Here is a 26,319-nt window from a genome sequence, read left to right as displayed (position 1 = left end):
CATGTACTCTATGATGATCTGCACATCACATCGACAGGAACGCAAACTGACCCCACGGAGATCTGGAGTGATGCGGAGGTGGAGGCCCAGCGGCGGCGCAGCCCTCGTGTCGCCAACGTGAGGGCGGAGCCTCGGGGCCATGTGGCGACATGCGGAGCCAGCAGAGCACGGAACACTTCTCCGCGTCGTCCGTGTCCGTCCGTGGCCCGTGGCGTGTGTTTGGAGTTTCTCGGTGAATGCTCGGTCGCGCCAGAGTCAGAGTGACAGGTGAGTGGTGCATAGCATGACGACTAACCGGGTGCGAAGGGGGCGCGATCGACGATCCCGCAAGCTTACGGGCGATCAACGGCCTGTACGGCCTGTGACGGCCGAGAAAGCAGCGAGATTGTGAAGAGACGGAGTGAATTTCTCCGAGAACGCTGCGCTAATCGCATAGTCGCTGAGGTTTCTGCAAGCTCTGATGCTCTGGCTGGGACGGGGTGACGGGTGCCCGCCCAGCGCAGTAGTGCCTTTACATGCATGTGAACGGATGTGCTGTGACCTGGTGCGGCCCGCTTGGCGGAGGCCGAGCGGAGCACCCTCCTTTGAGCAGGTGTTGCCCAATGTCGGCCTGCAGAGTTGGCCGCTCTGTCAAAGGGCAGCGGGCAAGTCAGTCGCGTCGTGGTCGAAAAATCTTCGCACTGCGCGTCATCGTCGCTCCGCCCGCCGCTCTTGGTCTTGGCGAAACTACTGACCACTCATCGTCCTCCACTAGCCTGAAGGCCGCTCGGCGTCGCTGGGGCGGATGCGAGCGTCAGCGGGGAGTGAGGAGGTGGCGCCCTTCGGAGCCTCCTAGTCTTGGTATGGACGGAGGGCTTGGCGAGTCTGGCGACTGAGCGAGGGATGGGCGGAACCCCGCATCCCCGCAGCGTGTCCATGCCTCCGGCCTCGGGAGTTACGATGCTGACTTCGCCGCCGACAGAAATTTCGACGAGGGGTCTCCGAACTCTCTCGGCCTCTCGGCCCAGCATCATTGTTGCTCGCATATCCCGAGTCTTTCGGAGCCATGACTTGGCTCGTTTCGCTTTCATAGGAGCCACTGACGGCGGGCCCCGTGCCGAGGCAACGGACAGGGTGCGGGGACGTCGCCGCGTCTCGTGGCGCCGTACTCAGTGTGCAGCCAGCGTTGCTGCCAAACACCATGGCCACACTCAGTAGTAAGCAATGGCGATGGCTGAGCCACGCACAAGGTTTATCCGCATCGAGCAGCAGTGTGCACACGACCACACCCCGATAGCGGACGTGGGCAGCACCACAGCGCCTTACACGCCATACCTTTGAGTGCATGCGAGATCCGCGGGGCTGGCAGCCAGTCCGCCAGGTATGGCAGGTGGCAGTGGATCTGGCCATTTCGCATTGTCTCAGCCCCCCCAACCATCTGCATTCCCCACCCAGTTTGCAGCGGTACGCCCCGAGCCTCTGTATACCGATAGACCGGCATGCACCGTATGCACCGTATGCACCAAGGACCCAAGAGGAAAGGAGGCGTCGAGGCGTTTCTCGGCACTGAAGGGCTTCACAGGGAACTAGGTTAACTAGGGCGCGCTGGCGGAGCGCCTCGCCCGCGCTCTTCTTGAGTACTCGACTCAAAGCACAAACGGGACGCGGACCCCCGCCCTTTGCGAGGATAGCCGCCGGGCTGGCGTGGGGTCGTGGCCTGGCTATCTCGCTTATTCCTTATCCTCCACTCTGGCGCTATGTGCTTCCCCACTTATCCTCGTCCTGGTCAGCTGGGACCGTGGACGACGGCATCAGAGCAGTTTGGGTCGCTCGGACGTACGGGACACGGACACTAGTGCCCAGTGTGTGCATGCCCACGGACCATGGGCTATGAGCCGCTGACCTGGCCCCACGTCCACGTTCTTCATGATAGGCGATACCCCACCCCGCTCAGATGCTCAGCCGCTCAGCCGCTCAGCCGCTCAGACGCTGATTACCGCTCGGGTCGGCGCTCATTTCGTCCTGATCCTGTCGTCTACCTCGGATCTCCTCTGCCTCGATCAGCCACACGGCACACAGACGTCCTTGGTCCAGAACCTGCTCAATGTCTAATCACTCATCGCGTCCGCAGATATACTCCGCAATCCCGCTGCACGCGCTGCAGCTGCCTTTGGTGACCATCATACGCCGCTAACGCGCCGGTTTCGGAGCGGGCACGGGGCGGGCACGGAGCAGCTCGGCATGGTATGCTTGGCTCGGCCACAAGCTAAAGGACCCCAGACACTGCCTGGGACTGGGCCTCCCCGCGTTCCCCGGCCTGCTGCTAGTGTCTACACTAAACTCCTATGCCGAGACTTAAGAAGGAAGAGAGAAGGCCGGTGTACGCCGATCACGACTTATGGCGAACCTGTTGACCTGGTCTGCGCTTATCATTAGGGGCTGCGCTACAGTGCTCCACGCACACCCTGCGAACCCTGTTCCGCACCATGCACCATGCACATGCCTGCCTAACCTGGAGGCACACAAGTACGCCAGATCCACCCCCATCAGCGTCGGCGTCAGCGTCAGCCAAGTGGTTCTGCCGTACTCCAGTTCTGCCTGCCTCCTGTTCGTCTAGATCTGGACCTCGAGCTTCCCTGCACAGGGCGAGAAGCAGGGCCGGGCATGGCGGCGTCATCATTCGTCCCCACCTATTTAGGACGCCTGATGGAACGGCTGACAAGACGGCGACTACCACTGCCATTGCCATTTTGAGCGGAACATGCCGACTCGTGATCTACTTTTGGCACACCTAGACAACATTGGCATGCTACAGCGCATACGGCACCGCCCGCAGTCTGCTCCTACGCATCAAGATGTACGCAGCTGACACAACGCGCGCACCACGCCGTCCCACCACGCTCCAGTGCCTCCTGTTCCCGACCTTCCACTGCAGCTCAACTTCGTTCGCATCTATTCATGACCAGAGTACCAATCACAAGTCTATCAAAGAGGATGTTTGTATCAAGTGGGGAGAGAAAGGGAAAGTGTCCATACACACATCATCGTATTCTATGCAGATCGTCGCACAACACTGTGGGTTTCGGGTAGCAGTTTTGTCGGAAGAGGTCTCTCTCAGCTCGGCCTTTTACGCCTGTCCGTCCAGCTCCATAAGGTGCACGGGGCTCGGGCCGCGCGAGAAACTCGGGAGCGAAGGCTTGACGTCCGACTGGTGCGCGCCGCCGCTCAGCGGGGCGAGCTTCGGGGGCGGCGACGAGTGGCCGATGACGCTCTTGGGCGACGGGTTGGTCGTCACCGTCGACGGTGTTTCGGATCCCCGGAACATGGGAGTCATGCCAAACGCAGCGCGGACTGAGTGAGCAAGCTGCGAGTGCTGGGAGGATGATGACGTCGTGTGCACAGGAGACGACGCACGCGATCCCACAGGACTACCGTGCGCCGATCCAACCGACAGTGAATAGCTCACCGAGGGAACGGACGAAAATGACGCCGATGTATGGGGAGGAGGAAGAGTGCGATCAGACGGAGGTGGAGGGGGAGGGATCGCACTCGAGTTCAGAATCTCCTCGACAGACTTGTGGGGCTCGGGCAGCTTGGGAGGCGACATGCGTGATTTCGTCGCGCTCACAAGCGGAGAGTTGGGGACCGATCCGTGCGAGCTGTGCGGATGCGAGTGGTGGTGATGGTGGTGGTGGTGGTGAGACGGGTGGCCGTACGGGTGAGAACGGTTCTTGGCGTCACGCGCAGTGTGCGACCCGTGTCCATGCTTGCCGCTCGACGCGCTGTGGCCCTCAATCGGACTGGGCGCACGAGATGTCACCGGGCTCGCATTCATCGACACGGGCGCGGTCGCAGCATTACGTGCACCGAATAAGTTCATGCCCCGCATGCCGGCAAGCACAGGGCTGCCATGGGGAAGTTCAACAGAGCGGTGTCCCGGGTGCATCTCGTCATCAGACGAGTCATCCGATTCGGGACTGGCGGCTCTAGAAACATCAGCAGAGGGCGCAAGAGAAGCATGAGTCGATCGGTGACTGTGCATGTTGACCGGATAGGGGTTGATGTGGTGGTGAGGCTTTGAGTGGTGCGATGACCGGCTGCTGCTACCGCTGCCCTTCTGCAGCGACATCGTGTGCTGCTGCTGTAAACGGGCGAGCTGCTGCTGCAGGTTGGCATGGTGCAGGTGGTAGTTGTTGCCAGACGGGCCGTTGCCGCTGAGCTTGGTCAAGTCTTCCGACGATCCCAGGTTGGAACGCTCCTTGGGCGTGCTCGAGTTGCTCGAGTGGTCGTTGCCACCGCCCGAAGCAGGGCCGTGTCCGGCGCCACCCGTGCCGTGTCCACCGTGTCCGCCGGCGTGGTGCGCGGGCGTCAGGCAGTTGGGGCAAGCAGCAGTCTGGCGAGCGACCTTTAGGCGCTTGCGGTAGCTCTTGTGGCAGTCCTCGTGACAGCAGGTGGGGGGGAGCAGATACGTAGGGTCAGCCAGAGTGCCTGCGGGGACAGCAGGGTGGTTGGCTGTGGGAGGCTGCGGGGCAGACACTGGGAAGACGACCTGACCACCGTTAGGGGTCGAGGGAGCGCCCTGCGTGAAGCGATCCCGCTCGTTGGAGAAGCCGTAAGCACCGGAAGCGCCAGGGCTGCCGCCGTTGCTCTTGGTGCGGCCCGCCCCCGCGGCGATCTGGCGGTGGCGAAGCTCATACTCGGCACGGCGGAACGCCTCGTGACGCTCAAGCTCGTAGAGCTGGTCCGAAGCGGCCGCGGCAAGGGCTGAGATGTCGTTCATTCCAGAGCCGCCGCCACCGTTGTTCATCGGCAGCGGGGGAAGGTACGGGTTCGCGTAGTCGTGGCGGTCAAAGTCCATGCCGTAGGAGGGTCCCAGGTGCGGGAGGTGTCCTCGACGTTCGTCGGTCTCGCGGTGCTGCTGTGACTGGTCAGTTCTGAAATAGAGTTCGCTATTGTTTCTACGTACGTCGTCCTCTTCGTGACGAGCAGCCTTCTTCGAGCCGTTCTCGGTGGCAGGAGGAAGATGGATGCGCGCATGGCGAGTAAGCTCGTCGCTACGAGAGAAGCGCTTGTCACATCCGGGGTGGGTGCAGGCGTGAGGCTTTTCGCCGGTGTGAGTTCGAATGTGACGAGTCTGGGGTAATGTCAGTTATCCGTCGGAAAGAATTGGGGGGCCCGCGCAGTCCCCGTATCGCAGCCAAAAACAAACTCACCTGGTGCTCGAGACGGTAGAACGCGCGGTCACACAGGGGACACTTGTACGGCCTGGGGATCTTGCTCTTGTCCATGTTGAGAGCCGCGTCGGTGAGCGCCTTGACCGCTGGGTCGTTGGGGTCGAGACGGCCCGTGATTGGGTCTGGAACGGGAGTAGGAAGCGAGGCGAGAGGATTTTCACCGCTGTTGTTCGAGTTGGAGGATGCTTCTGCCGATGCCATGGTAGCTGGTTGCTGCGACATGGCAGGGTGGTGGTGGATGTATCAAGTGTCGATAGGACGAGATGGATGGATGGATGCTAAACGGAGTGGATGGATGAATAAGAGCGAAAGGAAACTTGTTTAGTTGACGGTGTGGGGCCAATATGCAAGTTTTGGGCAGAGCGAGGGTGGAGTGGGTGGGAGGGCCGGCGGGCGTAAGGGGCGCCAACGGGCCTTGCTTAGTTGATAAGGAAAAACGGAGGCGGCCAAGCGAGGGCGGCGATTCTGATTGCTCGATTCGTGCCTTTGCCTCGAGAGGAACAGATCCAGCGGGGCGAAGTGTGAGAACGGACCGACGACGCCGAGTTGAAGCGAGCGCAGTTGGAAGTGAGGATGCGATGGGAGGTGACAACAACGAGCAGCAGCTGGATGAGAGAGAGATGTTGGGAAAAGTGAAAACCAAGGAAAACGATTGCGGCAGTGGAATCGGTGATGGTAACTCAGCGCGGGGCGCGAACCTGATGGACCTGGGGTGCGGTGGGGGGATAGGGGCTTGTGGTCGAGCGGTAGTTCAGGAGACCCGAGGGCCCGCTGACCCGTACGACCCAGGTCACCACCCAGTCACCCTGCCAACGTGCAACGTGTGTCGTGGAGGCAGACGACACACTGCGACACTGCGCTCGCGGGTGATCGGGGCAGATTCGGCCCTGGCTGCCTCGTGGCCTCGTGGTCTCTTGGCCTATGAGGCTCCGCGCCCGCGCCCCGCCTTTCCCTGTCTCGTCTTGCGCCCTCTTGCCCTCGCCTGCCCTCGCCTGTCCTTCTGCGCGCCCGCCCTGACCCTTGGAGGCCGCGAAGCCCACTCGCCACTTGCCGTCGTGCCGTCCTGTGCCGCCTGCCGCCTGCCTCCTACCGCCTGACTGGGCCACCTGCCTGGCATGCCGACGACGATTAACCTGACCCGATGACCTGACCTCGTCGCTCGCCATCCTTGGCTGCCATGGCTCCATCGCTCACTACTCGCTTTCGCTGGGTGGGCGCTTCCATCTCGACGGAACTGGTCGGCCGTCGCACCATCGGAGCCGCGAGCCGCCGGAACATAAATCCTAAACTCACCATTACGTCGTTGGGATCACTGGAATCTGTCCAATACTAACCCTCATCGGTCTGCTTACACTGCGCACGCTGGGCACAGCGATGCCCATATGCGCACCGATCGATCCAGTTGACAACCGTTTGGCCCTGTCCCCTGCCCGCATCGGGGCACGAGCAATCAGCTATCAGCATGCATTTAGCTACAGCGTTATGGTCTCCACAGCGATATGCGACCGCAGCACATATCCCTCACCCCGGGGATCGGGATAGCTGCGGAGACTCGTGCGGACGGTCGTACTCGAGTCCGCTCACCGTGGGATCTGAGGAGTAGCGCCCGGTCATCGGTCTGGGCACGCTGGATAGATGGGCAAGCACGACCGCATATAGTGCACGAGTGCTCGATGGAGGGCCAATGGGCTGGGGCAGAAGCGGAGAGCGCGGAGCCCACCTCGATAACGATTCGCGCGCTATCTGTCGCAGCCAGTCCACGGGCCACGCGCGGCCCGGAGTGGCCCCATGCGCACCTGCTCAGCTGGCTCAGCTGGCTCAGCGCCAAAATAAACTCATCTAGTGCCGCTTCTAGCGCAGCACCTGGGACCTGACCTGAAAGTCTGAGGGACCGCAGGCGCGAGCCGGAGCCACCTGGCGCGCACCTCGCGCTCTGCACCTGGGAGTCGTGCGAATCCGGCAGCGGAGAGAGGCTGAGTTGCCTGCGATCTGGCAGAGTTTCATGCATCGCCGGCCAGATGGCCGGTCCACTGACCCTCATCTCGCGAGAAACGGCGCGAGCTCAAACTCAATGGGTCACGGCGACCGGGTTGTAGCCCATTCAACATTCATTAGCGTCGCTTAGAGAGGAAGTACCGGGGTCGTAATGGCCGCATGCGCTGGTGCTATTCGGCGATCAACGAAAATTGATTCAATACACCTGTTGCCGTGCGATGGCCGGTGTCGTGCTTCGGCTGGCATCGGCGTAAATCGTCTAATGGGCCGATGATCAGCTCAAGCATCTTGGCGAGGCGACCGATGGCCGCCCAGACACAGACATGCCCAGACAAGCGGGAATGACGTTGCGGGATCCTTCCATGCTCGATCGCTGCATACCAGACTTGACTCTTGACTCCTGCAGGTAGCGCTGACGTGCTACGGAGCGACGACAGGGAAGGACGGTGCGGGGCAGAACGGCGGTGATGGACGGAATGTCGTGGTCTGGACTTGGGCCCTTAGCCCTTCGTGCCATTCCAGCACCCAACGGGGATCCGGGGCATCAGCGGGAAGCTGAGCGGACGACTGTTTGCAATCTCCGGCGTCGCCTTCTCGCTCTATGCACTAGGCGCAGCGCCCGTGGGCGAAGGGCGCCCTTACGTGGTAGGGGCCCGATGAGCGCATGCACGCCCGCCCTATGGCATTGAGATCTGGCCCCTCGATGACATGTGTCAGCATCAAATTTTTCCCCGTACCCCGGCGACCCCGTTGGTCTCGTATGCGGGTTGCGGCAACGGCGACCTCTGAGCGTCCGGGGCCGACGCAGGCCACGAACATGTGATGAAGTCCCCGCAGTGGCCTCCATCTCGACGGTGCTTGCCGCCCCTCCACGGCCTCCAGATCGCAAATCTTGGCAGCCATGGCGCCCGTGGGAATGCTGCTCGTTTGTCACCTCCACGTGCTGCAGCTTATCCACTCCTCCCGTCAAGGATCGGCGTCCTTTCCCACGGTCCCATTCTTGTCTGGTCTCAACGAGGCCGTGCTTTCCCACGATCGATACCGTCTGTCCTTGATGAACTTTATCCAACCCCCCTGTTGCCACGTGGGATGCCTGCCTGAGGGGACGAGCATCCACCACCACCACATCAACAGGCTGCAACAAAGTTCAAGTCCCTTCCCCAGTCTATCTTGTCGACACCTTGCTGTTACACCTTGCAGCCAGCGGCATGGCCACACCCCAGCAGGACCAGGCGACCGCGACCGTCCTTCAAGCGCTCCAGGCGCTGTACCACGACCCAGACTCGAACGCGAAGAAGAGGGCGAACGAATGGCTCGAAGAGTTTCAGCACAGCGTGAGTGCACCAATCACCAGTGACGTCTTCGGTAGCCAAACAATCGAGATCGGGCGTCACCATGCCGACCCATCTCGCGACCCGAGGCTGAGCTACCTGATCTACCCCTCAGCAAACTCTTACGACGTGGAGGGAAGGTGCTAACGTCAACAGACTGAAGCATGGCAGACGTGCCACACGATCCTCGTGTCTCCAGACGCCCCGCTCGAGGGCCGTCTGTTCTCGGCACAGACGCTGAGGTCCAAGGTAAGCTGCCTGCTCACTCAGAGAAGCTGACAACTGCAGATTCTCTATGACCTTCCCCAGCTTCCCCGCGACGCGCTGCCATCGCTTAGGGACTCGCTACTCAACGCTCTCGGGCCCCTTGCGCTTCCCACAGCACCGGCGGGGTCAAAAGCGGTTCTCACCCAGCTCTGTCTGGCGCTCGCCGACCTCGCGCTGCAGATGCCGGAATGGACCAACGTTGTGCAGGGCATGATCGAGCAGTTCGGCAAGGAGCCGGGAACTGTCGTGGTCCTGTTGCGCTTCCTGGGTTCGCTGGCCGAGGAGTCGCTCAACACGCGACTTCCGAGACTGGTAGGCATCGAAGATAGGGGATAATCGCTGACCTTTCTCAGCCTGAGGGTACGGACAACTATGACGAGCTGGTGTCGGGCTCCGCGGAGGCAGTTATCAACGTTCTCTCGATGTACATCCAGGCGGAGGGTGAGTGCTTCCCTGGCGATCGATCGGCTAATTCTTTCAGGCCTTACTACCCAGATTCAGTCGTCGATCTTTGAGACAATGCGAAGCTGGCTCCGCGCCGGCGAGTTCCCCACCAGCGCAGTTGCGCAGAGCCCGTTGTACCCGGCCATGTTCGCCGCGCTCGAGTCCGACCAGCTGTTCGACGCCGCGGTCGACGTCATCTGCGACCTAATACATGAGACGCAGGAGATCCACGACAACATGCCGCTGGTTCAGGAGATTATCCCGCGCCTCATCGCACTTGGGCCGAAGCTGGAGCAGTACCACGACGATGCCGACAGGATACGAGGATACTGCCGCATGTTCTGTGAGGCGGGCGAGTGCTACCAGGACATCATCAAGTCGCACCCGAGAGAATCCCTGCCTCTCGTGGAGGCGATTCTGAAGTGCACGGCTTACGAGGATCTGGATATCGTCCCGATCACGTTCCAGTTCTGGTGGATCTTGTCCGGAATGGTTGACAAGAGTGCGGACGAGACCTGGGGACCGTACTACGAGATCTTTGCCAAGCTCCAGACGATCATCATCGGACACCTGCACTTCCCCGGCGACAACGAGCAGCAGACTGCGCAGGAGCGTGACGAGTTCCGCTCCTTCCGACACCGAATGGGCGACACGCTCAAGGACTGCTGCAAGGTCCTCGGCGCGCCGACATGTTTACGCCGGTCATACGACATGGTCGTGGAGGCGATGGCCAAGCCGAACCCGTCGTGGCAGGAGATTGAGGCCCCGCTGTTCTCCATGCGATCAATGGGTGCCGAGGTCGATCCGGATGATGACGAGGTTGTTCCCCATATCATGGAGATGCTGCCGAAGCTTCCGGACCACCCGCGCATTCGCTACGCCGCCATTCTCGTCATCTCGCGTTACACGCAGTGGATCGACCGTCACCCGCAAAACTTAGAGTTCCAGCTGCAGTACATCAGTGCCGGTTTCGACATGGCAGACGACGAGGTGTCGGCGGCTGCTGCCCAGGCCATGAAGTTCATGTGCCAGGACTGCAACCAGCACTTAGTCCCGTACTTACCGCAGCTGCACCAGTTCGTCACGACTGTCGCCGACAAGCTGGACCAGGCGGATATTCTGGAGGTGTGCGAGGCTATTGCCTACGTCGTGTCTTCCCTGCCTTCCACCGAGGCGGCGCAAGCTCTCCAGCAGTTCACCCAGCCTCTCATTGAGAAGGTGCAGACTGTCGCAAACGCTCCTGGTGAGGCCAGCAAGCAGGACCTGCAGAAGACGGCGGACACCCTGGAGCAGCTGGACGCTTACTTGCAGGTGGTTAGGACGCTGGACCCTGTCCCGGAGTCTTGCTACCCGACCGCTGCGACGCTGTACTCAGTGTTCGACGCTCTTCTTGCCCGCTACGCCAAGCTATACTACATCAGCGAGCGTGTCGGCTCGATCCTTCGACGTGGTCTGGCCTTCTTCCCGGTGGCTGCTCTGCAGCCTGTCGTTCAGCCTGTGCTCGACCGTATGGCGAGCTCCTTCGCCGAGACTGGATACGCCTCCTACATCTGGATCACGGGCAAGGTCGCGCAGAAGTTTGGAGACGTTGTCCGCAGCCCTGGGAACGAGGCACTCGCTGCCCTCCTCATCGCTGCCTTTGAGAACGTCACGGCATCCCTGACGAAGCTTTTGCAGGTTAAGGACGCTGCGATTATTGCTGATGGTGAGTTGCTTTGGGTAGTACACTAACTGACATCCAGTCATGGACGACTACGTGCACTGCTTCATGGCGTACCTGGCGTCGATGCCTCAGCAGACGCTTGCCAGCCCTGCTCTGTCGCAGGCGGTGTCGCACACGCTGGCCGCTCTGCAGTGCCCGGCGCCGGAGACGGTACTCGTGTGTCTCGACACGCTGGCGATGCTGGCGCAGGACATGAACCAGCCTCAGTACGCAGCGAGCGTGCAGCCGGTATTCGCGCAGTTCGCCAAGCCGATCTTCACTCAGATGCTGAGTGGTGTGGTGAGCGGATTCAGGGAAGACGGTATCGAGCAGGTACCGGTCATCTTCCAGGCGGTTCTCTCGAGCGTACCGCCGGCTGAGAGCACGCAGTACGCCGGTGAGGCTCTGAACCTGATTCCGGGCCACAACCTGCCGCAGCAGGAGAAGGCCAAGTACCTGGAGGAGCTGAACGGTTACCTGGCACAGGGCTCCCCTTCGCTGGAGAAGGTCAAGCAGATCACGGTGAACCTGCTGCGCGCCGCGCGGCGTGCACGCGAGCGGGCGAGGCAGTCGCGGAAGAGTCTCGGCGGCGTATAATCACAAGGTGTTTGTATCAACTGTCCACAAGGTAGATTACGGTTGCTTTTATCGTCACGGCGGTTATCAGGAGACGACAGAGATACCCAGAAAAGCACTACGGAATCAGTGTCACATTACTCATGAGTAGAGAGAGGAGATTCGGACGACCACGACGCACAACGAGGTAGTTCCTGGGCCTACGGGGCCCACCAGCATGCTAGCACCACCACGGCATATTTCTAGAGATAGAAGTAGAGACACCATATAACCACATTGACACGCGATGCATGTGTGAGACGCGACGCACTGTCGCGCTTCAGAGCAGCCTTGGTCAACCTGCTGCGCTTTAGCCCTTTGCTGCGATCTAGCGCCCTACGCTGATCGATCTGTCTCACCGATCGACTAGCCGGCTTGTGACTGCGCAAATCTACCATTCCGCATATCCGCATGCCCTTTTGCCCCACAGTAGGGCGTCCAACTGTCCATGCTTGACCTCGTCTGTGCCCGTGTCAGCTTGCAAACGTCACAACCGAGAGCTTGAACGTTGTCCTCCGACATCGGCCCCCGCAAGTTGTGCACTTTTGGTTTGGGGAACTCGGCGTTCTCCGTGATCCGGCAATTAATGCTCTCGGCCATCCGGCCGGCATCTTCAGAGTGCGAATGGCATGACGTCTTTCCGCGCACCGGTGGGCCTGCGAAAAAGGTGTTCGGCAGGTTGGGCCAGAGTGAATGCCGGACCTCGAGGAATGCTGGGTACCTTTTGTGAGCGGGTTGTTCACAGACCCGCGCATCGAAAGCTGGCACCGGTCCCAGCGTGCGACGCATGCGACGCATGGAACGCACCGCATGACCATCAGGCATCCTTTGACGTGACTGCTCATCACACACGCTCAGGCCTCCCTTCTCCTAGCTCTCCTCCGGGCGCAGCGAACCAGCATCGACACTGGACGCCGAGACTGAATACCTGGCGCACCCTCCCTCGGCCCCCTCGACCGCTTACCCTGTATCTGCCCCGGGCTCCGATCACACAGTCCAACCAAGCCGGTGAACCACGACCGAAGCTAGCGAAGCTGTCCAAGTCTTGTGACCTTGCACAGACACCTTGGCCTTCCTTTATCAACCTTTAACCGATTCGCACGCTCTTGCGCTCCTGCGCTCGTTTGCCCACCATATCCTCCTCACCTGAACCGAAGCGACGCAGAATGTCGGCAACGACAACGACGAGCGCAGCCCCTCCCGCCCCCGCGGCCACCGTCGCGGCCTCCGCGAACGCAAACGGTAACACCACCAAGCGCGTCGCGGTCATCACTGGTGCCGGCCAGGGGATCGGCGCGGGCATCGCCGTGCGCCTCGCCAAGGACGGGCTCGACCTCGTCCTCTCCGACCTGCCCAGCAACCGCGAGAACCTCGACAAGGTCGCCGAGGAGTGCCGCGCCAACGGCGCCAAGGTTGTCGTCAAGGACTGCGACGTCGCGGACGAGGCGCAGGTCAAGGCCCTTGTTGAGGCCACAAAGGAGCTGGGCGGTATCGATGGTGAGTCACCCCTCTCCTGCTCGATGGTCGGCTCCGCAGAGTCTCCGCTCCGCGATGGCGGCGAACGCACGGCCATCAGCCCTGTACCCTGCAGCAGCGACTCACCTCCTTCCTCTTCTGTCGTCTCGGGTTTCCCGGCGACCACTGGACCGGGCCAGCCAGCTACCTGATCCCTATAAGCTTACCGAGCTGACCCCAGTCATGGTCGCAAACGCGGGCATCGCGCCCATCTACCGTTTCGTCGACACGCCGATCAGCGCGCTCGACCAGGTGTACAACGTCAACGTGCGCGGCGTGTACCTGTGCTACCAGGCCGCCGCGCGCGCCATGATCGAGCAAGGCCGCGGGGGCAAGCTGATCGGCGCGGCGTCGACGGCAGGTCTGCGCGGCGCGCCCAACTTTAGCGCCTACTGTGCCTCGTGAGTGGGGACCCCCCTTCTCTCTCCTGCTTCCCATCGACAGAGGTTGAAGCTGACGCTACAGGAAACACGCCGTCGCTGGCATCAACGCCGCGGTCGCTGAGGAACTCGCGCCGCACGGCATCACGGCCAACTGCTACGCGCCCACCATTTGCGAGACGGACATGCTCACGCGTATCGACAAGGACCTCTCCGCCATTGCGGGTGCCGAGGCCGGTGCCTTCATCGCCATGGTGAGCCCTACCCCTCCCCTCCCCGATCGATCCGTCTTCCTCTCCTCCCTACTTCCTAGCTCCAGTGAGCTAGCAAGAGCTAACCCGCAGCGCAAGGCTGCCCACCCCATGGGCCGCAACGTCAAGGTCTCGGACGTCACGGACACGGTGTCGTGGCTCGCATCTGAGGGATGCAAGTTCGTCACTGGCGTGCTTGTCCCCATTACTGTGAGTTTGCAGCTCTGAATCGGAACTGACAAGCAGGGCGGCGTCATGCCTTAACCGGTTTCGTTCTGTCAGGCTGTTCTCGTTTCCGTTTGTTCCGGAGTTGCAGGTCGCGGTCAGAAGTAAGGCGTTAGTCCAGGTCCGAAGTTTAGTAGTCTCCATGTTCATGCCAGAGCTCTCTTCCACTTGTGGCACACTGCTGAACCCTGTACATACTCCGCTGACCTTGTGGCGATGTCTACAACTCCAAAAGTCATTCACAGATACCCCAGGCCGCTAGCAGCGCTCGCAGCTCTTGCACGTACACGCGATGCCGCGCGAATTAATCTGCTCGTCCTCCTCACACTCCTTGCTCTCAAAGTACTCCTCGAGCGTGCCAAACGAGACATTGCTGTTCGGGCGCATGGCGGTCTTGATCTCGGCAGCGTTCGGGCTGCCCTTGCCGGGGTGCCACAGCTGACGGATGAAACCTGTCGCGGCGTCACAGCGCAGTGCGTCCATGACGAACTTGGCGAACGCCTCGTCCTCGGGCGAGAGATAGCTGAGGGGGACGCATCCGATGAGACTCGAGACGAGCGTCTGCGCACCGGCGGCGGAGGGCATGGAGAAGGCTGGGTCGATGGCGGTGGTGTCCATGAGAGCGTCGGCACGGACGACGAACGAGCCAAGGAGGTCCAGCGCAATTGTGTCGATACCGTGGATCTTGATCTTGGTGTTGGCGCTGCGTCCGGGGATCGTAAGCGAGTGCAGGAGCTCGAGCAAGGCGTCGGGCAGGTGCGGGTCCTTGGTCGGGAAGAGGACGTCGACGACGCGTGCACCGTGCCAGACGTGGAAAACGACGTTGATCTCCTTCACACCGGGGAACTGGCCCTTCAGGCTGGGAGGAGGGATCAACGAGCACTCTGCCCCGTCGAGCGGCAGGTAGAGGCTGACACGCTCCAGGTTTGGCGAGCTCCAGGAGAGATGCCCGGGGATCGGCGGCCCGCGCCGATCCAGGTTACGCAGCACGAGCTTCTGTGCGTTCACTTGCAGGAATGGGCATGGCTTGACGTCGGCACCGTCGCAGGCCGGAATGAGCGCTCCGTCCGCCGAGACGTTGGGGACGACGCGGAGCACCTCGACGTTCGGGAAGAACGACGCCACATGGGCACCCCACAGGGCGCACACACAGCGGTGGTGCGAGGTGACGGTCAGGACGCGAACGTAGCGCAGCAGCTGGAGCTTGAAGTTGCGTGTCTTGCGCTTGCGACCGGGACCGGAGTGTAGCGCCCCAATGGTGCGGTCGACGAGGTGGGCGATGAAAGACTTGATCTCTTTGTCAGGCAGAGGTGGCAGACGGGCGGCTATGAGCGCCGCCTTCATTTCCGCGACTGCCGGCGAGGCCGCCGCAACTCCAGCTTTCTTGCCTGGCTTGCCCTTGCCTTTGACGGGGCGCTCTGGGGCGGTAGAAATCGTTGACAGCTTCCACAGGCAGAAAGCTTCGTCCCATGTCTGGCCCTCGCACGGGTGGTAAGCGTTCAGCATGGCGCGGCGAGCCGTGTCGTTCCCGACCAGAGCGCCGCTGAGCGGAGCACCGCACCCGAGATACAGGTGACGGTAGAGAGCCTTGCCTGCCGACTGGAAGAAGGCGTAGTTGACGCGGAGGGCTGAGAGGAGCGACGGCGTGTCGAGGGCAGCGCAGACGAGGTCGGTGATGTGGTCGATGGCGAGTGCGCGCGACGCAGCACTGAGTGTGGCACTTCCGATGTCGTCTGTCGTCCGTGTCGGAGACCGCATTTGTGACGCCGAGTTGTTGACGATGGGACCCATCGTGTAGCGGTGAAGTGATGGTGGGGGAGCGTCGGCGTCGTGCGTGCGCTGAATTTTATAGCGACGGCCCACCAGATTGTTTGGATCCGGGGGAAGACACACAAAACGGGGCGTCAAGCTGACTCGACCGCTGCGCGCGACGGCGCGGTCACAGGCGCGAGTACTGTCTGATACACGGTCCCCCGTCCAGCCCATGTCGATCCGAATTGACCAGTTTCACGCGATCCTATACAGCTATACAAGAGCACAATAGGAAGCGACGATCCGCTCGATTGCAATAACAGCACAGGGACGAATCTAAATGCAATAACATGATGAAACACTACCAAACCGGGATCTATACACCTCGTAGCAGATTAGGACCTCATGCCCTTCTTTTTGTTGGTCAGGCTGACGCGGCCGCCGTTCTTGCCCGCGCGTTTGGCAGCCTGGCCGATGGGAACGTAGGCGTAGGGGTCGACGCCGTCCTTCTTGACATCTCCCTTTCCGCGCTTGCTGCGGAACTCCTCGCCGAGCCGGCCGATCGACTTCTTCTTCTTCTTCTTGGCCATCTTGTCGTCATCGACGTCCATGAGACCCTCCTCGCGCTCCTCCTCACGAGCGCGCTTCGTGTTCTTGTTGAACTTGAGACCACGGCTGGTGCGCGCCGCACCCTCGATGCCACGCATGGCCTGCAGATAGGCATTGCCCTCGTCCGCACCGTCGTCCATCGGCGAGTCAGAGTCGGAGCCCTCATCCTCGATGACGAGCTTGCCACTCTTGTCCGTCTTGAAGTGCGCGGCGTCCTGGCCAGGCTTGCGCTTGCGCTGCTCTGCCTTCGGGTCGCGCGTGACACCACCAGCAATGCTGCGAGAGAGAAGGTCCATGGGCTCGTCACCCTCGTCACGGATGTACTCGGCCTCAGCGGCGGCGGCAGCTCGTCGCTGAGCACGCTTGCCCAGGGGCTTGACGGGACGCTCGTCCTCGTCACCCTGCTCCTCCTCATCGTCAGAGTCGCTGTTGTAGAGAATGTCGTCAAAGGCGTTGCCAGAGGTCGTCTTGGGAGCCTTGTTCTCCTCCTCGGCGGTCGCCTTTTTGCGCTTAGCACGGTCCTTGCGCTTCTTCAGGTTCTCGATAACCTTGCGCTCGCCACCCTCAGGGGCAAACGAGTGGACGTTCTCGTAGCCGAACTTGCGGAACATGCGCTCGAAAATGTGAATAGTCTTGAGCTTGAAGTGGTTCTTCTGGTCGTGGACCCAGCCGAGAAGGGCGGGGACAAGCGCCTCAAGATGGGGCTCGACAGTCTCCGTGGGAAGAGCGACGACAGCGACCTTGACAAATCCAAGAGCAGACTTGACAATCTCACGGTTCTTCGAGCCGACAAAGACAATGACGGTAGCGACAAGCTCAGAGATGAGCTCGTTCGAGATGTCGTCCTTGAACTCGAAGAGGAGACGCGAGAGAGCGTTGATCGAGGCGGAGATCATGTGAGGGGTCGTTCCAGTGAGACCAGCAGCAACCATAGTGATGTACTCCTGGGCGTTGGCGTCAACGGTGCGCTCAACGAGCTCATCGCTGTCCTCGTCAACGGGAACGGCCTGCTTGACCTCTCCTCCCTCAGCCATCTTGTGACCCATGACAACGAGGAGGTCGAAACCGGCGTCACGAGCCTTCTCGTTGACCTCCTTGGTACCGAGAACGGCCTCAGACAGGAGCTCCGGAATGAGGTGCAGACGGTCCTTGGGCAGCTCCTGAACCAGAGTCGAGAGAAGCTGAAGGCGGTCACGCTGAGCGCCGGGGCCGACCTGGGTGGCGACCTCGTTCAGGCGCTCGACGAACTCCTGCAGCTTGTCACCAGAGCCGGCCTCGCCGAGCTTGCCAGCCTCGAGCAGACGCTTGAGGAGACGGTAAGCCTTCTTCTGAACCGTGGCATCCTCGTGCTCGAGCAGGTCCTTCGTCGAGGTGGCGGCGAAGAGAGAGGCGCTCTGAGCGGCGGGAAGGTGAGGAACGAAGACGATCAGCAGGTCAAGCATGGTGTGGCTGATGGGAGAAGCACCGGGGGCGGGAGCCTGGGTGTTGTCGAGGTTTTGCGAAAGGTGGGAGGCGACAGTGTTGTAGGTCTCGATGATGTCCTTCTCGTCCATGATACCGACCCAGGCGGCGATGACGTCTCCGACCATTCCACGCTGCTCGCGAGGAAGCTTGGAGAAGACGTTGAGCAGGACGGAGACCATGTCCTTGGCAAGAGACTTAAGCTTGCCAAGGTTGGCCTTGGCCGCCTCCTGGTCAATGCCAAACTGCTTGCGGAGCTCAGCGGGGTCGGTCGACGAGTTCAGAAGAGTCTGGGTAGAGTTGACGAGCTGGAGGAGCGAGCGAAGCAGCGGCGAGAGAAGGAGGGGCTGGGTGTAGAGAAGGTTGGTGATGAGGGAGAGGAAGGGCGTAGACAGACCCTCCTGCATGTCCCGGGGCATCTCGCAGAAGCCGGGGAGACAGTCCCAGATCTGGCCGACGAGAACCTCCCAGACCTTGGCAACAGCAACGTTTCCGGCGTCCTCGGCAGCGACCTTGCGCTCGAAGAGACGCTCAGAGAGCGGTCGGAAGTAGTTGGCGAAGAAGGCGAGAGAGTCGTTTGTCGTCTTGTGGCGAATGATCGGGAGGAGATGAGCGCGGCCAGGCTGAGGAGTCTTTCCGCTCGCATCGGGCTCGATGTTGAGGGGCAGCGCACGAAGGACGCCCTCGACACCGATGACCTCGACGGCAGCGCCAACGACCTCGTCCACCTTGTCCTTGGCGTCGAAGCCCTTCTGCGTTCGGAGATCTCCAACCTCAGTGATGAGAGGGAGAAGAAGCTCCTCCGCGGCCGTAGGGGCCGTTCCGCTGGGGTCGACAGCGGGCTCGTCGGGAAGCAGGCGGAGGCGGAGGCGGGAGATGAGGGCGGAGAGGATGGTGAAAAGGTAGTTCATGCGGAGAGCGTTTGAGTCCAGGGCCTCAGTAACGGCACCGAGAACCTTGGTAAGGAAGGGAGTCTTCTGCTTCTTCCTGGCACCGGGAAGGTGGCTACCGGACCGGAGGTACTGGACGGCGGCGATGATCATCTCGTCCGTGACACAGTAACGAACGATGCCGTCAGCGATCGCCTCCGTGGCAGCCTTGCAGACCGCCGGGCTCGTGGAGGCTCCGAGAAGAACGTCGTTGAAGATGTAGTTAAACGCCTTCGGAAGGTAAGCCGGCAGGTTTGCGGGGTCCTGCAGGGAGAGCTTGATGAGGGCGCTGGACAGGGCAGAAAGGTACGCCGGCATGTCACCAGACTCGGGTGGCGACGCGAGGAGCGAGTCAATGACCTTGGTCAGGTTTCCGATGACGTGAGGGGTCGGAGAGGCCGAGTCGACTGGCGGCGGGGAGAGAAGGTGAGACAGGAGAGAGTAGACCTGGTTGGTGAGGTGCGGGTGGGGCGGGAGAGCCATGAGAAGCTGGCAGAGCTGAGCAAGTTGCTGGATCGTTAGCTCGAGACAGTGGGACGCAGCTCACCTCAGTACCCCAAACGGCAACCCATCCCCTCAGTCCCTGCACAACGTGAATAGCCTTCTTGCCCTCGTCCTCATCGTTGCCAGCGAACCTGGCCTTCTTCTTGCTGCTCTTGCCCTTGACCTCATCCTCAAGCGCCGACGTAACCCACTCGCGAGCACGGGGGAGGTACGGGTGAGCTCCCGGCACCACGCGAGGGGGAACGGGGGTGCAAAGAACCTTCCGGACGCCCTCCTGCGCGAGATGGCGGACCTTGGGTCGCGGGTCGAGGCACAGCTCAAGGACGTAGTTCCAAGCCTTCTTCAGAAGGGGGTTGGAAAGCGACGTCGGCGTGGCGAAGAGAAGGAGGGAGGTAACGATCTGGAGGAGACTTCGGAGGGCGGGAGGGTGGGCGAGGGCGGTGCTGAAGAGGGGAAGGAGGCACTCAAGGAGCGGGCTGAGCTTGGCGAGAACGACGCTGGGCGGCGTCTCCGGCACAACAATCGCGAGGAGGTAGAGGGTTGCGGGGATGAGGTCGCCACCGTCCATCTTCTCGGTCTCGGAAATCTCCTCTCCCGTCTCTCCCGGGGCAATCTCATCGGAGCAAGCCTTCTCGAGGCACTGCAGAAGCGCGGTGAAGTACGCGGTCGAAGTGTGCGGAAGGGTCGATTTCGGCAGAGTCGAGGAGATGGTGGATTCAATAGCCATCAAAAGCTGGGCAGGCTTCGCCTGGTGCGCCTGTCCAGACGCAGACAGACGTCGCACATTGGCGAGCTGCGTTCCGAAGGACGCTGGTGTCGCCATGATGTCGTGTAGATGCTGTTGTCAACGCAGGGAGCTGCGATCGCCATGCACTGAAACCTCGGTGGACATGACGAACTTCAAAATCTCGGCGGCTCACGTGACTGGGCCTCCACTCCACGCGACAAAGAATCCGCGCCACTGGGTGGCAAACGGTGCCTGAGGGCGGGACTAAACCGAAAAACGCGTCTGTTTCTACGCGATGTCAACAACGACGAACCTTCGCACCGAACGAGTACAACCACCTCCAAAACTCGATTTCTTGTGCAGAAGAGCTCCTCAAGATTCCAAAAACGAAAAGGAGTACATCCAGGGGGAATCGAACCCCCACCGCATCGATGGCAACGATGCATGATACCATTTCACCATAGATGTTAGGACGTCTCAGAACCACTTCACCATCGCTGCTCGCGTTGGCCGATTCTTCGTGACAGCGGAGCGCGAGTGTCCCTATATGCTCGCAATGTTGAGGTGGCAGGTGATCTTGGTATCTGTACGAGCGGCTCTTTCTGGGTGTAGTTGGACAGGCACAAGCTTCTTCGACTGGTCGAGAGCTGGACGTGAACTCTCCTTGCGACACATGGTACGGCAACTGCGACGGAAGGATCGTCGGCCTACTGCACGCTCTGTGGGCTACAAGCACAACTCATCAAGGCTTTAGGGTAGGGGGAGCGAGATGTCAGTATACACCCCACTGACGTCTCAAGGCCGGCCATTCGCGACCACCCTGAAACCGTATCTGCGCCATCGGATGTCGCCGTTGGCTCGCTCATTGTTGTTCCCAAAGAGTCGTGGCCAGCGTTTAGAGGTATCAGCGCTTGGTCTTCAGGATCTTCGTCGGAGCGCATCAGAGCCATCAATCGTTCGGGTTAGCGCACTCATGTCTCGGGACTAGGCAGCCAGGCTCAGAGTTCCGAGCCGCCTGATAAGCTTTCTGGGGTCGAACGATAGGAATGAGCTCACGTATAGTGCTGAGACTGGCTTTACGCATTCCGCGGACGTCACCACCGGCTACTACTCGTGCCGTTGAGAACTCCTGCAAACGCAGGACGGGGCAAATCGCCGAAAACAGTGAAGTCGGCGCAAACTCGTCGCACGACCCGTTCAGAGCAAAGTGCCACATGCCTCTCGAGCGGCTCTCTTGGGCGATGACCAGGCACGTGACCTCTCACGTCGATCGCAGATCAGGACTGTCTCCTCCCAGGAGTAAAAGAAGACGTCCCCAACCTCTGCAACGGAGGGAAGAGCCGCAAAAGAAGATGCTAGATGCCTTCTACCCGAATCGAACGGGTGACCGTTCCATAGTCCGATGTTACACCGCTACTAGTGGAAAATTCTAGCCACTGAACTAAGAAGGCCAACCTGTCAACGACCAACTGCTGAGGATGGAGTACAGCGGCCACTGAGAGTTCGCTCGGATCGCGCGGTTCTACGCCTGATCTGGACTGCAGGGCAACCAGACGTGATGACCAGCTGACCATGGAAGTGATGAAGGTTTTGCGCAGATGATGTGCGTGTGCTGCGTTCGGAACCGACCCGCACAAGCGATGACTTGAAGAGTTCATTTCAGCGCAGGTAGCATTGATGACGCGCACTTAATGCAGTCCGGCGCACGCCAAGAACAACTGCGCCAGCGGCGACGCAGCGATGCGGTCATGCGACTGTGCAAGGTATAGACTCGACTGCCGTCCGCCGCAGGCAAACCTAGCTGAGCCCACTTATGCGGTGATCTTCCGTTCCTCTTTTGTGCCTCTTCAAGATCGGCCTCCTGTATCCAGAACCATGCGCAGCTCGCAAGTGAGGCACTTCATTCTCGCAGAAGTGGTAACTATGAGTGCTGGTGGACAGGCGCGAGAAACCTAAAGCACAGTTGCATCAGCTGACTAACGGCCATCCGTCCGGCGAGCAGAATCGCGGCCAGGACGTGAGAGCGCCCAAGGGGTGTTTCACGGATGCATTGTTATCTGGAGCGATGGGGCGCTGGCTTGCCTCCTCAAACCACTCTGCGTCCCAGCTGCGTGCCTAGCAGCTTAATGGAGTTTGCGCGAAGCTTGCGAACTCCGTCAGTTGTTCTCCTCGCAGAAACAGGCTCAAGCTCGACCCCGTTTCAGGACTTGATCTTAAGTGTCGAAAAACTCCGTCTGAACCTCAGCATAAGCTCAGACTTGTTCGTAGCCACGGCTGAGATCGAGTTCAAACGCATGGCGGCCAGTTGAAACTGCACCCAGGCCAATACGTAATGATGAGGCGATCTGGTAATGTTCTGCGACTGATCGGTTTCGAGGCATTCGAGGGTACTTCCTACCCTGTTGGGAGTGCGGCGAAGACGGCGGCGGCCGCCCTATCGACTGTCCTGCGGAGGGTAAGTTTCGCAATGCGATCGTTTTTCGGTGCGACAAAATCGACAGGAAAGCGTCGTCGTCCAGCCGTAGATGCACAGAAGGACTGCGGCTGGAATGAATTGCTAGGGCTGAAGCTACGCGAAGGGGCTGGGATCCTCCACGCGAGCTGGAGTTCTCCAACTGACGTGCACACAGGGGGCATACCAGCTTGGTAAGCTCTGCAGCGAAGCTGGGTTTGCGGTTCCATTACCTTAGATTGCAGGATTGCGTACTCCCCGTGGTGATCGCGCCGCTGCACCGGTAGACTCCCAAGATCGAGTGAGTGTTCGAGAGCTTCTGCAGAGCTGTAGGCACGGGAATAGCAGCAGGGTGCAGTCTTTGGAGCAGCCTCTTCAGTTCCACTGCAATGAAAAGCAGGGAGAGGCGCCTCTGCATATCGTAACAGGCACTATGGGCGTCATTTTGTTCATATGTTTCTGCCATTGAGTGGCACGATCAGCACTTCCAGCATGGCTTCACCAGAACATCACTGCCGCCGATCGAGATCCTGATCGGGCACTTCTAACAATTGCATGAGGTGGGTTCGGCTCATTCCTGCACTAGTAGAGGTGGGTAGTCACTGCTTAGTACGAAGCCGTAAGCCGGCCAGCACCTGGTTGAGGCCGGCATTCGCCGTTTCACTGCATGAATGTGGTCAAGCGCAGGACTCCGGGGCGGTGTATATCCTCACCCTGCACACGCGCTATCCACCACCGAGCCACGTCCGGTCGAATTGAGTAAACACACCTGCTTACCGCGGTTTTGGATACTCGTTCCGCTGATTTTGTATCTGGAAACATCCTGCATGCAGGATCATACAGGAATCATTGCAGGACAAGAGAACGCCACCCGCCGTTCCGACACTCCGATACACATTTATGAAAGCGAGCTAGCCGGGTCTGGTGCGGGGTCCGCCATTCTGGGCCACTCCCAAGGCTCGGTACATTCTCAAACGCCTGCATAATGAGCACAGCAATAAGGAGAGTAGAGCGGCCTGGGCCGCTAGCGCTCCCAGACAGGGGTGCACCATACCCGGTCACGATGGAGTCCTTTAATTTACATGTTCACTGCGGGTGTTTACTCGGCCTCAGTGAGGAGGTCGTTGACCGCTGATTTGCAGAGAGGGCGAACAGTACTGCATGCCGGCTTTTCGGTCACATCAAGATGCCCCAGTGACAACGGCTGCACCGATAACGGCAAGTGCAGCGAGCCCGGCAACGGCTGCCCCGACCGAGGTGACTGCACAATCACCCGCCGAGCTCCCGGCCGCCAAGGCTGACGAGATCGAGAGGTCAAGCCGCCTCCCGCCCAGCCCGGCATTCGCGGTAGTGGGCACGGACAGTCGTGAAGATCACAGACCGTCACGCTCGTGCTTAAATTGCTTTAGCAGCGAGCGTGCCGTACTAGCTGTCTGGAAGCTTTCAGCCTGACGACCATCCTCTTGTCTGGTCTCAGCCTCAACTCGCGTCAACTGTGCTCGGTCTGACACCAGCGACCAGAGGTGACACGAGCTTCCATCATGGCCACCTCATGCCAAACCTGCGTGCCCCAAAGCTTCGAGAGATGCACTCTGACACATCAGATACAGAGGAGACGCCATTCACCCTGTGCATGGTGTTCAGTCATTACGAGAGGTAGAGGACTCTAGCAGGAGTCGACCAGGAGAGGGGAACAGGGTGGTGTTTCAGAGGACGAAACGGCGGCAATGCCGCTCTTGCACCCTCCTGCTTCCAATCGGTTTTGCGATCGCGTCTCGCCAGTCAGTGCACTCTAGAGCGAACACAGACCGAGAAGATCTCCATACTGCAGTGCTGAGGCTGTCCCGGCGGCGAGTGGGAGTCCAGCGGCTCAGTGCCCGCTCCCTCGCACCCTGTGACGACAGCGGGTACGCACTCTGATTGCATTCGTTCGCAATGTTTGGCCGCCGTTTAGCTCCAACGCAGAAGACACAAACACGACCCAGAAATCTGTCGCCGCCAATGATGTGTCTGGGCCGAGTGGTGGGGAAGAGTGCGTACGACGGGGGACCTGGAGAGCGTGGCGGTTGCGAGCCGCGGAAGCGAGCGTCGATGAGCTTGTTTCCCTCCTTGCGGAGCGAGCCCGCGAGAACCCGACGCTGGGGCCGCAGACGTACGCACGTAGAGCACGTACGCCCCGTGGGCCAGTTACGGCTCCAATGCCTCTTGTAGTTTTCACCATAGAGCAGAGGAAGAGCGAGGCGACCCCTTATGCATCATTTCGGTCCAACCTTGTTACGCTGGATCCTTGTTTTGTCTTCCTCGTCTGCGGGTCGAGTGTCCATTGCCGCCCTCTTGGCCAACCAGCAAGCCCGAGGAGGTCAGGAAGGCGTGTTTCGAATGCTCGCGTGCAGAGCTTCAGGTGTGCAGAGAAGCAAAGCTGCAGAAGGGACCAACGTCCTGGTACGCCCTTGCCCGGGGCCTGGCCTGAGCCGCCCCAAAAAGGTTCACCGACTCAATGCATGAAAAAGCGCCTGACCGCGCCTCGCCGTTCTGGCGGGACCGTTCGCCGCAAGGAGAATGCACCGAAAAAAATCGAAGACGAAACCGACCGGAGCCTGGGCGAGGGGAACGGGCTCCGGCGGGCTGACGGGCAGGTTGGGGGAGCCTAGCAATGGCACAGAAGGAAGGCGCCTCCAGGTGCTTCTACGTAAGGAACACGGTCACATAGAGTTAGCAGTTACAGCATTATTAAGAAGCTTGTTCGCCCCTATGGTCGTTGTCTGGGGGCGTATCGAGGTTCTTGTCGGGTGTTGACATCATGCATCATGCATCTTGCGCTCAGTGCTACGCACTGCGGGCGTATCGGGAGCGAGGACTTTCGGGCTCCGGCCGGCTGACGTCGCTCTTGAGACATCGCGAACGAGGCACAGCAGCGACGCGGGGTCCTGCCAGTGGTCAAACCTGTACGAAATATAATGAAAAATCTGGGTCGCATGCTCCTTGTCTCCTGCAATCCCCAATCATATTTGGGTCGGCGCTTGTGTCGCATAAACATGGACGCTACGAGGAGTGCGCATGGAGTACGCAGCGCTGCGTATCCAAAGAGGTGGCTGCTTCCAGAGAGACGGTAGAGCCTCAACTGGGCGGACCGAGGGTATGAATGCGATGGGCCCGAGATGAATGCAGCTTGCAGTGCAAATGCAGCAGCAATCGACCATCAGAGAGTCCCGTCATGTACATCCTCCCTTAAGAGCGAACGCGTGCACGCGTAGCATGCCAGCATGTCTGACCACTGTAACACCTGAGTGATTGACTGAATCATGACTAGCACTTCATACGGGATGGATCGAAACCTGCCTGCAGGGTCGTGGCAGGGTATGGTCGCGGTGTTCTGGTGATCTGCTTCAGCCTGTGTGGACGATGGGCTGGACTCCGAGCTGCAGGGGGGCAGGAGGGCCGAGCGCCCAACTGAATAGGCACCGCACTTAGGCGCCCGGCAGCAATAAGGCGGCAAGGGGGGGGCGTAGGGCACTCACCGCCGCCCAGGACCAGAGACTGCTAGCAACACAGGCACGGCTCGTTACAACCTGAAGAGCGTGTTTCGGACAGGGGACAGGCGCCCCGGCCGCGTAGGACGCCAGCAGACAACGACTCACTGGGCAGCGACCCCTGTTGTTTGCACTGGAGTGGTTCAGACGCCGCTCCAGTGCCCCTTCTCAAAGCGCCGGGGTGAGTGGAATTGGCTTTGGGTGCCGTCATGGCCAGGGCCCACCCAGGGAGGCACTCATTTCCCCTGTCAGAGGTACAGGCCATGCCGTTGATGAACTTTGAGCCGTGATCCAGTCGCCAGGTATGTCATCGAAGCCTGCAGACTCAGTCCCAGGTACACCGGTACACCCACCACTGCCCTGCGTACACTCCTGCTGCAGACCTGCAGACCTGCAGAACCACCGCTCTACCGGCAT

At 60.4% G+C, this 26,319-nt stretch overlaps 6 protein-coding genes and 2 non-coding genes across 8 annotated transcripts; 3 read left to right on the top strand and 5 right to left on the bottom strand.

The window, feature by feature from the left end:
* Positions 1-3,106: 3,106 nt before the first annotated feature.
* Positions 3,107-5,435, bottom strand: A1Q1_01497 (DNA-binding protein cre-1; the record flags this gene model as incomplete). The annotated part of the gene is made up of 3 exons (XM_014324536.1): positions 3,107-4,897; positions 4,946-5,113; positions 5,193-5,435. 3 exons carry the CDS (start codon positions 5,433-5,435, stop codon positions 3,107-3,109), a joined length of 2,202 nt encoding a protein of 733 aa, XP_014180011.1.
* Positions 5,436-8,416: 2,981 nt separating this feature from the next.
* A1Q1_01496 (nuclear localization sequence binding protein) lies at positions 8,417-11,549 on the top strand (the record flags this gene model as incomplete). The annotated part of the gene is made up of 6 exons (XM_014324535.1): positions 8,417-8,542; positions 8,711-8,788; positions 8,849-9,118; positions 9,160-9,247; positions 9,288-10,955; positions 10,993-11,549. The coding sequence occupies 6 exons, from the start codon at positions 8,417-8,419 to the stop codon at positions 11,547-11,549; spliced, it is 2,787 nt and encodes a 928-aa protein (XP_014180010.1).
* Positions 11,550-12,733: 1,184 nt separating this feature from the next.
* On the top strand, positions 12,734-13,234 carry A1Q1_01495 (uncharacterized protein; the record flags this gene model as incomplete). Its single annotated transcript, XM_014324534.1, has 1 exon — positions 12,734-13,234. One exon carries the CDS (start codon positions 12,734-12,736, stop codon positions 13,232-13,234), a length of 501 nt encoding a protein of 166 aa, XP_014180009.1.
* A 31-nt stretch (positions 13,235-13,265) lies between these two features.
* Positions 13,266-13,941, top strand: A1Q1_01494 (uncharacterized protein; the record flags this gene model as incomplete). Its single annotated transcript, XM_014324533.1, has 2 exons — positions 13,266-13,483; positions 13,548-13,941. The coding sequence occupies 2 exons, from the start codon at positions 13,266-13,268 to the stop codon at positions 13,939-13,941; spliced, it is 612 nt and encodes a 203-aa protein (XP_014180008.1).
* A 143-nt stretch (positions 13,942-14,084) lies between these two features.
* A1Q1_01493 (uncharacterized protein) lies at positions 14,085-15,729 on the bottom strand (the record flags this gene model as incomplete). Its single annotated transcript, XM_014324532.1, has 2 exons — positions 14,085-14,158; positions 14,226-15,729. 2 exons carry the CDS (start codon positions 15,727-15,729, stop codon positions 14,085-14,087), a joined length of 1,578 nt encoding a protein of 525 aa, XP_014180007.1.
* A 356-nt stretch (positions 15,730-16,085) lies between these two features.
* A1Q1_01492 (ribosomal protein) lies at positions 16,086-20,016 on the bottom strand (the record flags this gene model as incomplete). Its single annotated transcript, XM_014324531.1, has 2 exons — positions 16,086-19,178; positions 19,237-20,016. The coding sequence occupies 2 exons, from the start codon at positions 20,014-20,016 to the stop codon at positions 16,086-16,088; spliced, it is 3,873 nt and encodes a 1,290-aa protein (XP_014180006.1).
* A 301-nt stretch (positions 20,017-20,317) lies between these two features.
* Positions 20,318-20,388, bottom strand: A1Q1_t350. The gene has a single exon. It is a non-coding gene; the product is annotated as a tRNA-Gly (tRNA).
* Positions 20,389-21,280: 892 nt separating this feature from the next.
* A1Q1_t349 lies at positions 21,281-21,371 on the bottom strand. Its single transcript has one exon. It is a non-coding gene; the product is annotated as a tRNA-Thr (tRNA).
* Between the last annotated feature and the right edge of the window lie 4,948 nt (positions 21,372-26,319).

Source organism: Trichosporon asahii, assembly GCF_000293215.1.
Source record: "Trichosporon asahii var. asahii CBS 2479 unplaced genomic scaffold scaffold00050, whole genome shotgun sequence".
Classification (NCBI taxonomy): domain Eukaryota; kingdom Fungi; phylum Basidiomycota; class Tremellomycetes; order Trichosporonales; family Trichosporonaceae; genus Trichosporon; species Trichosporon asahii.
Note: the sequence above shows the minus strand (reverse complement) of the source record. Positions and strands in the feature narration are given on the sequence as shown.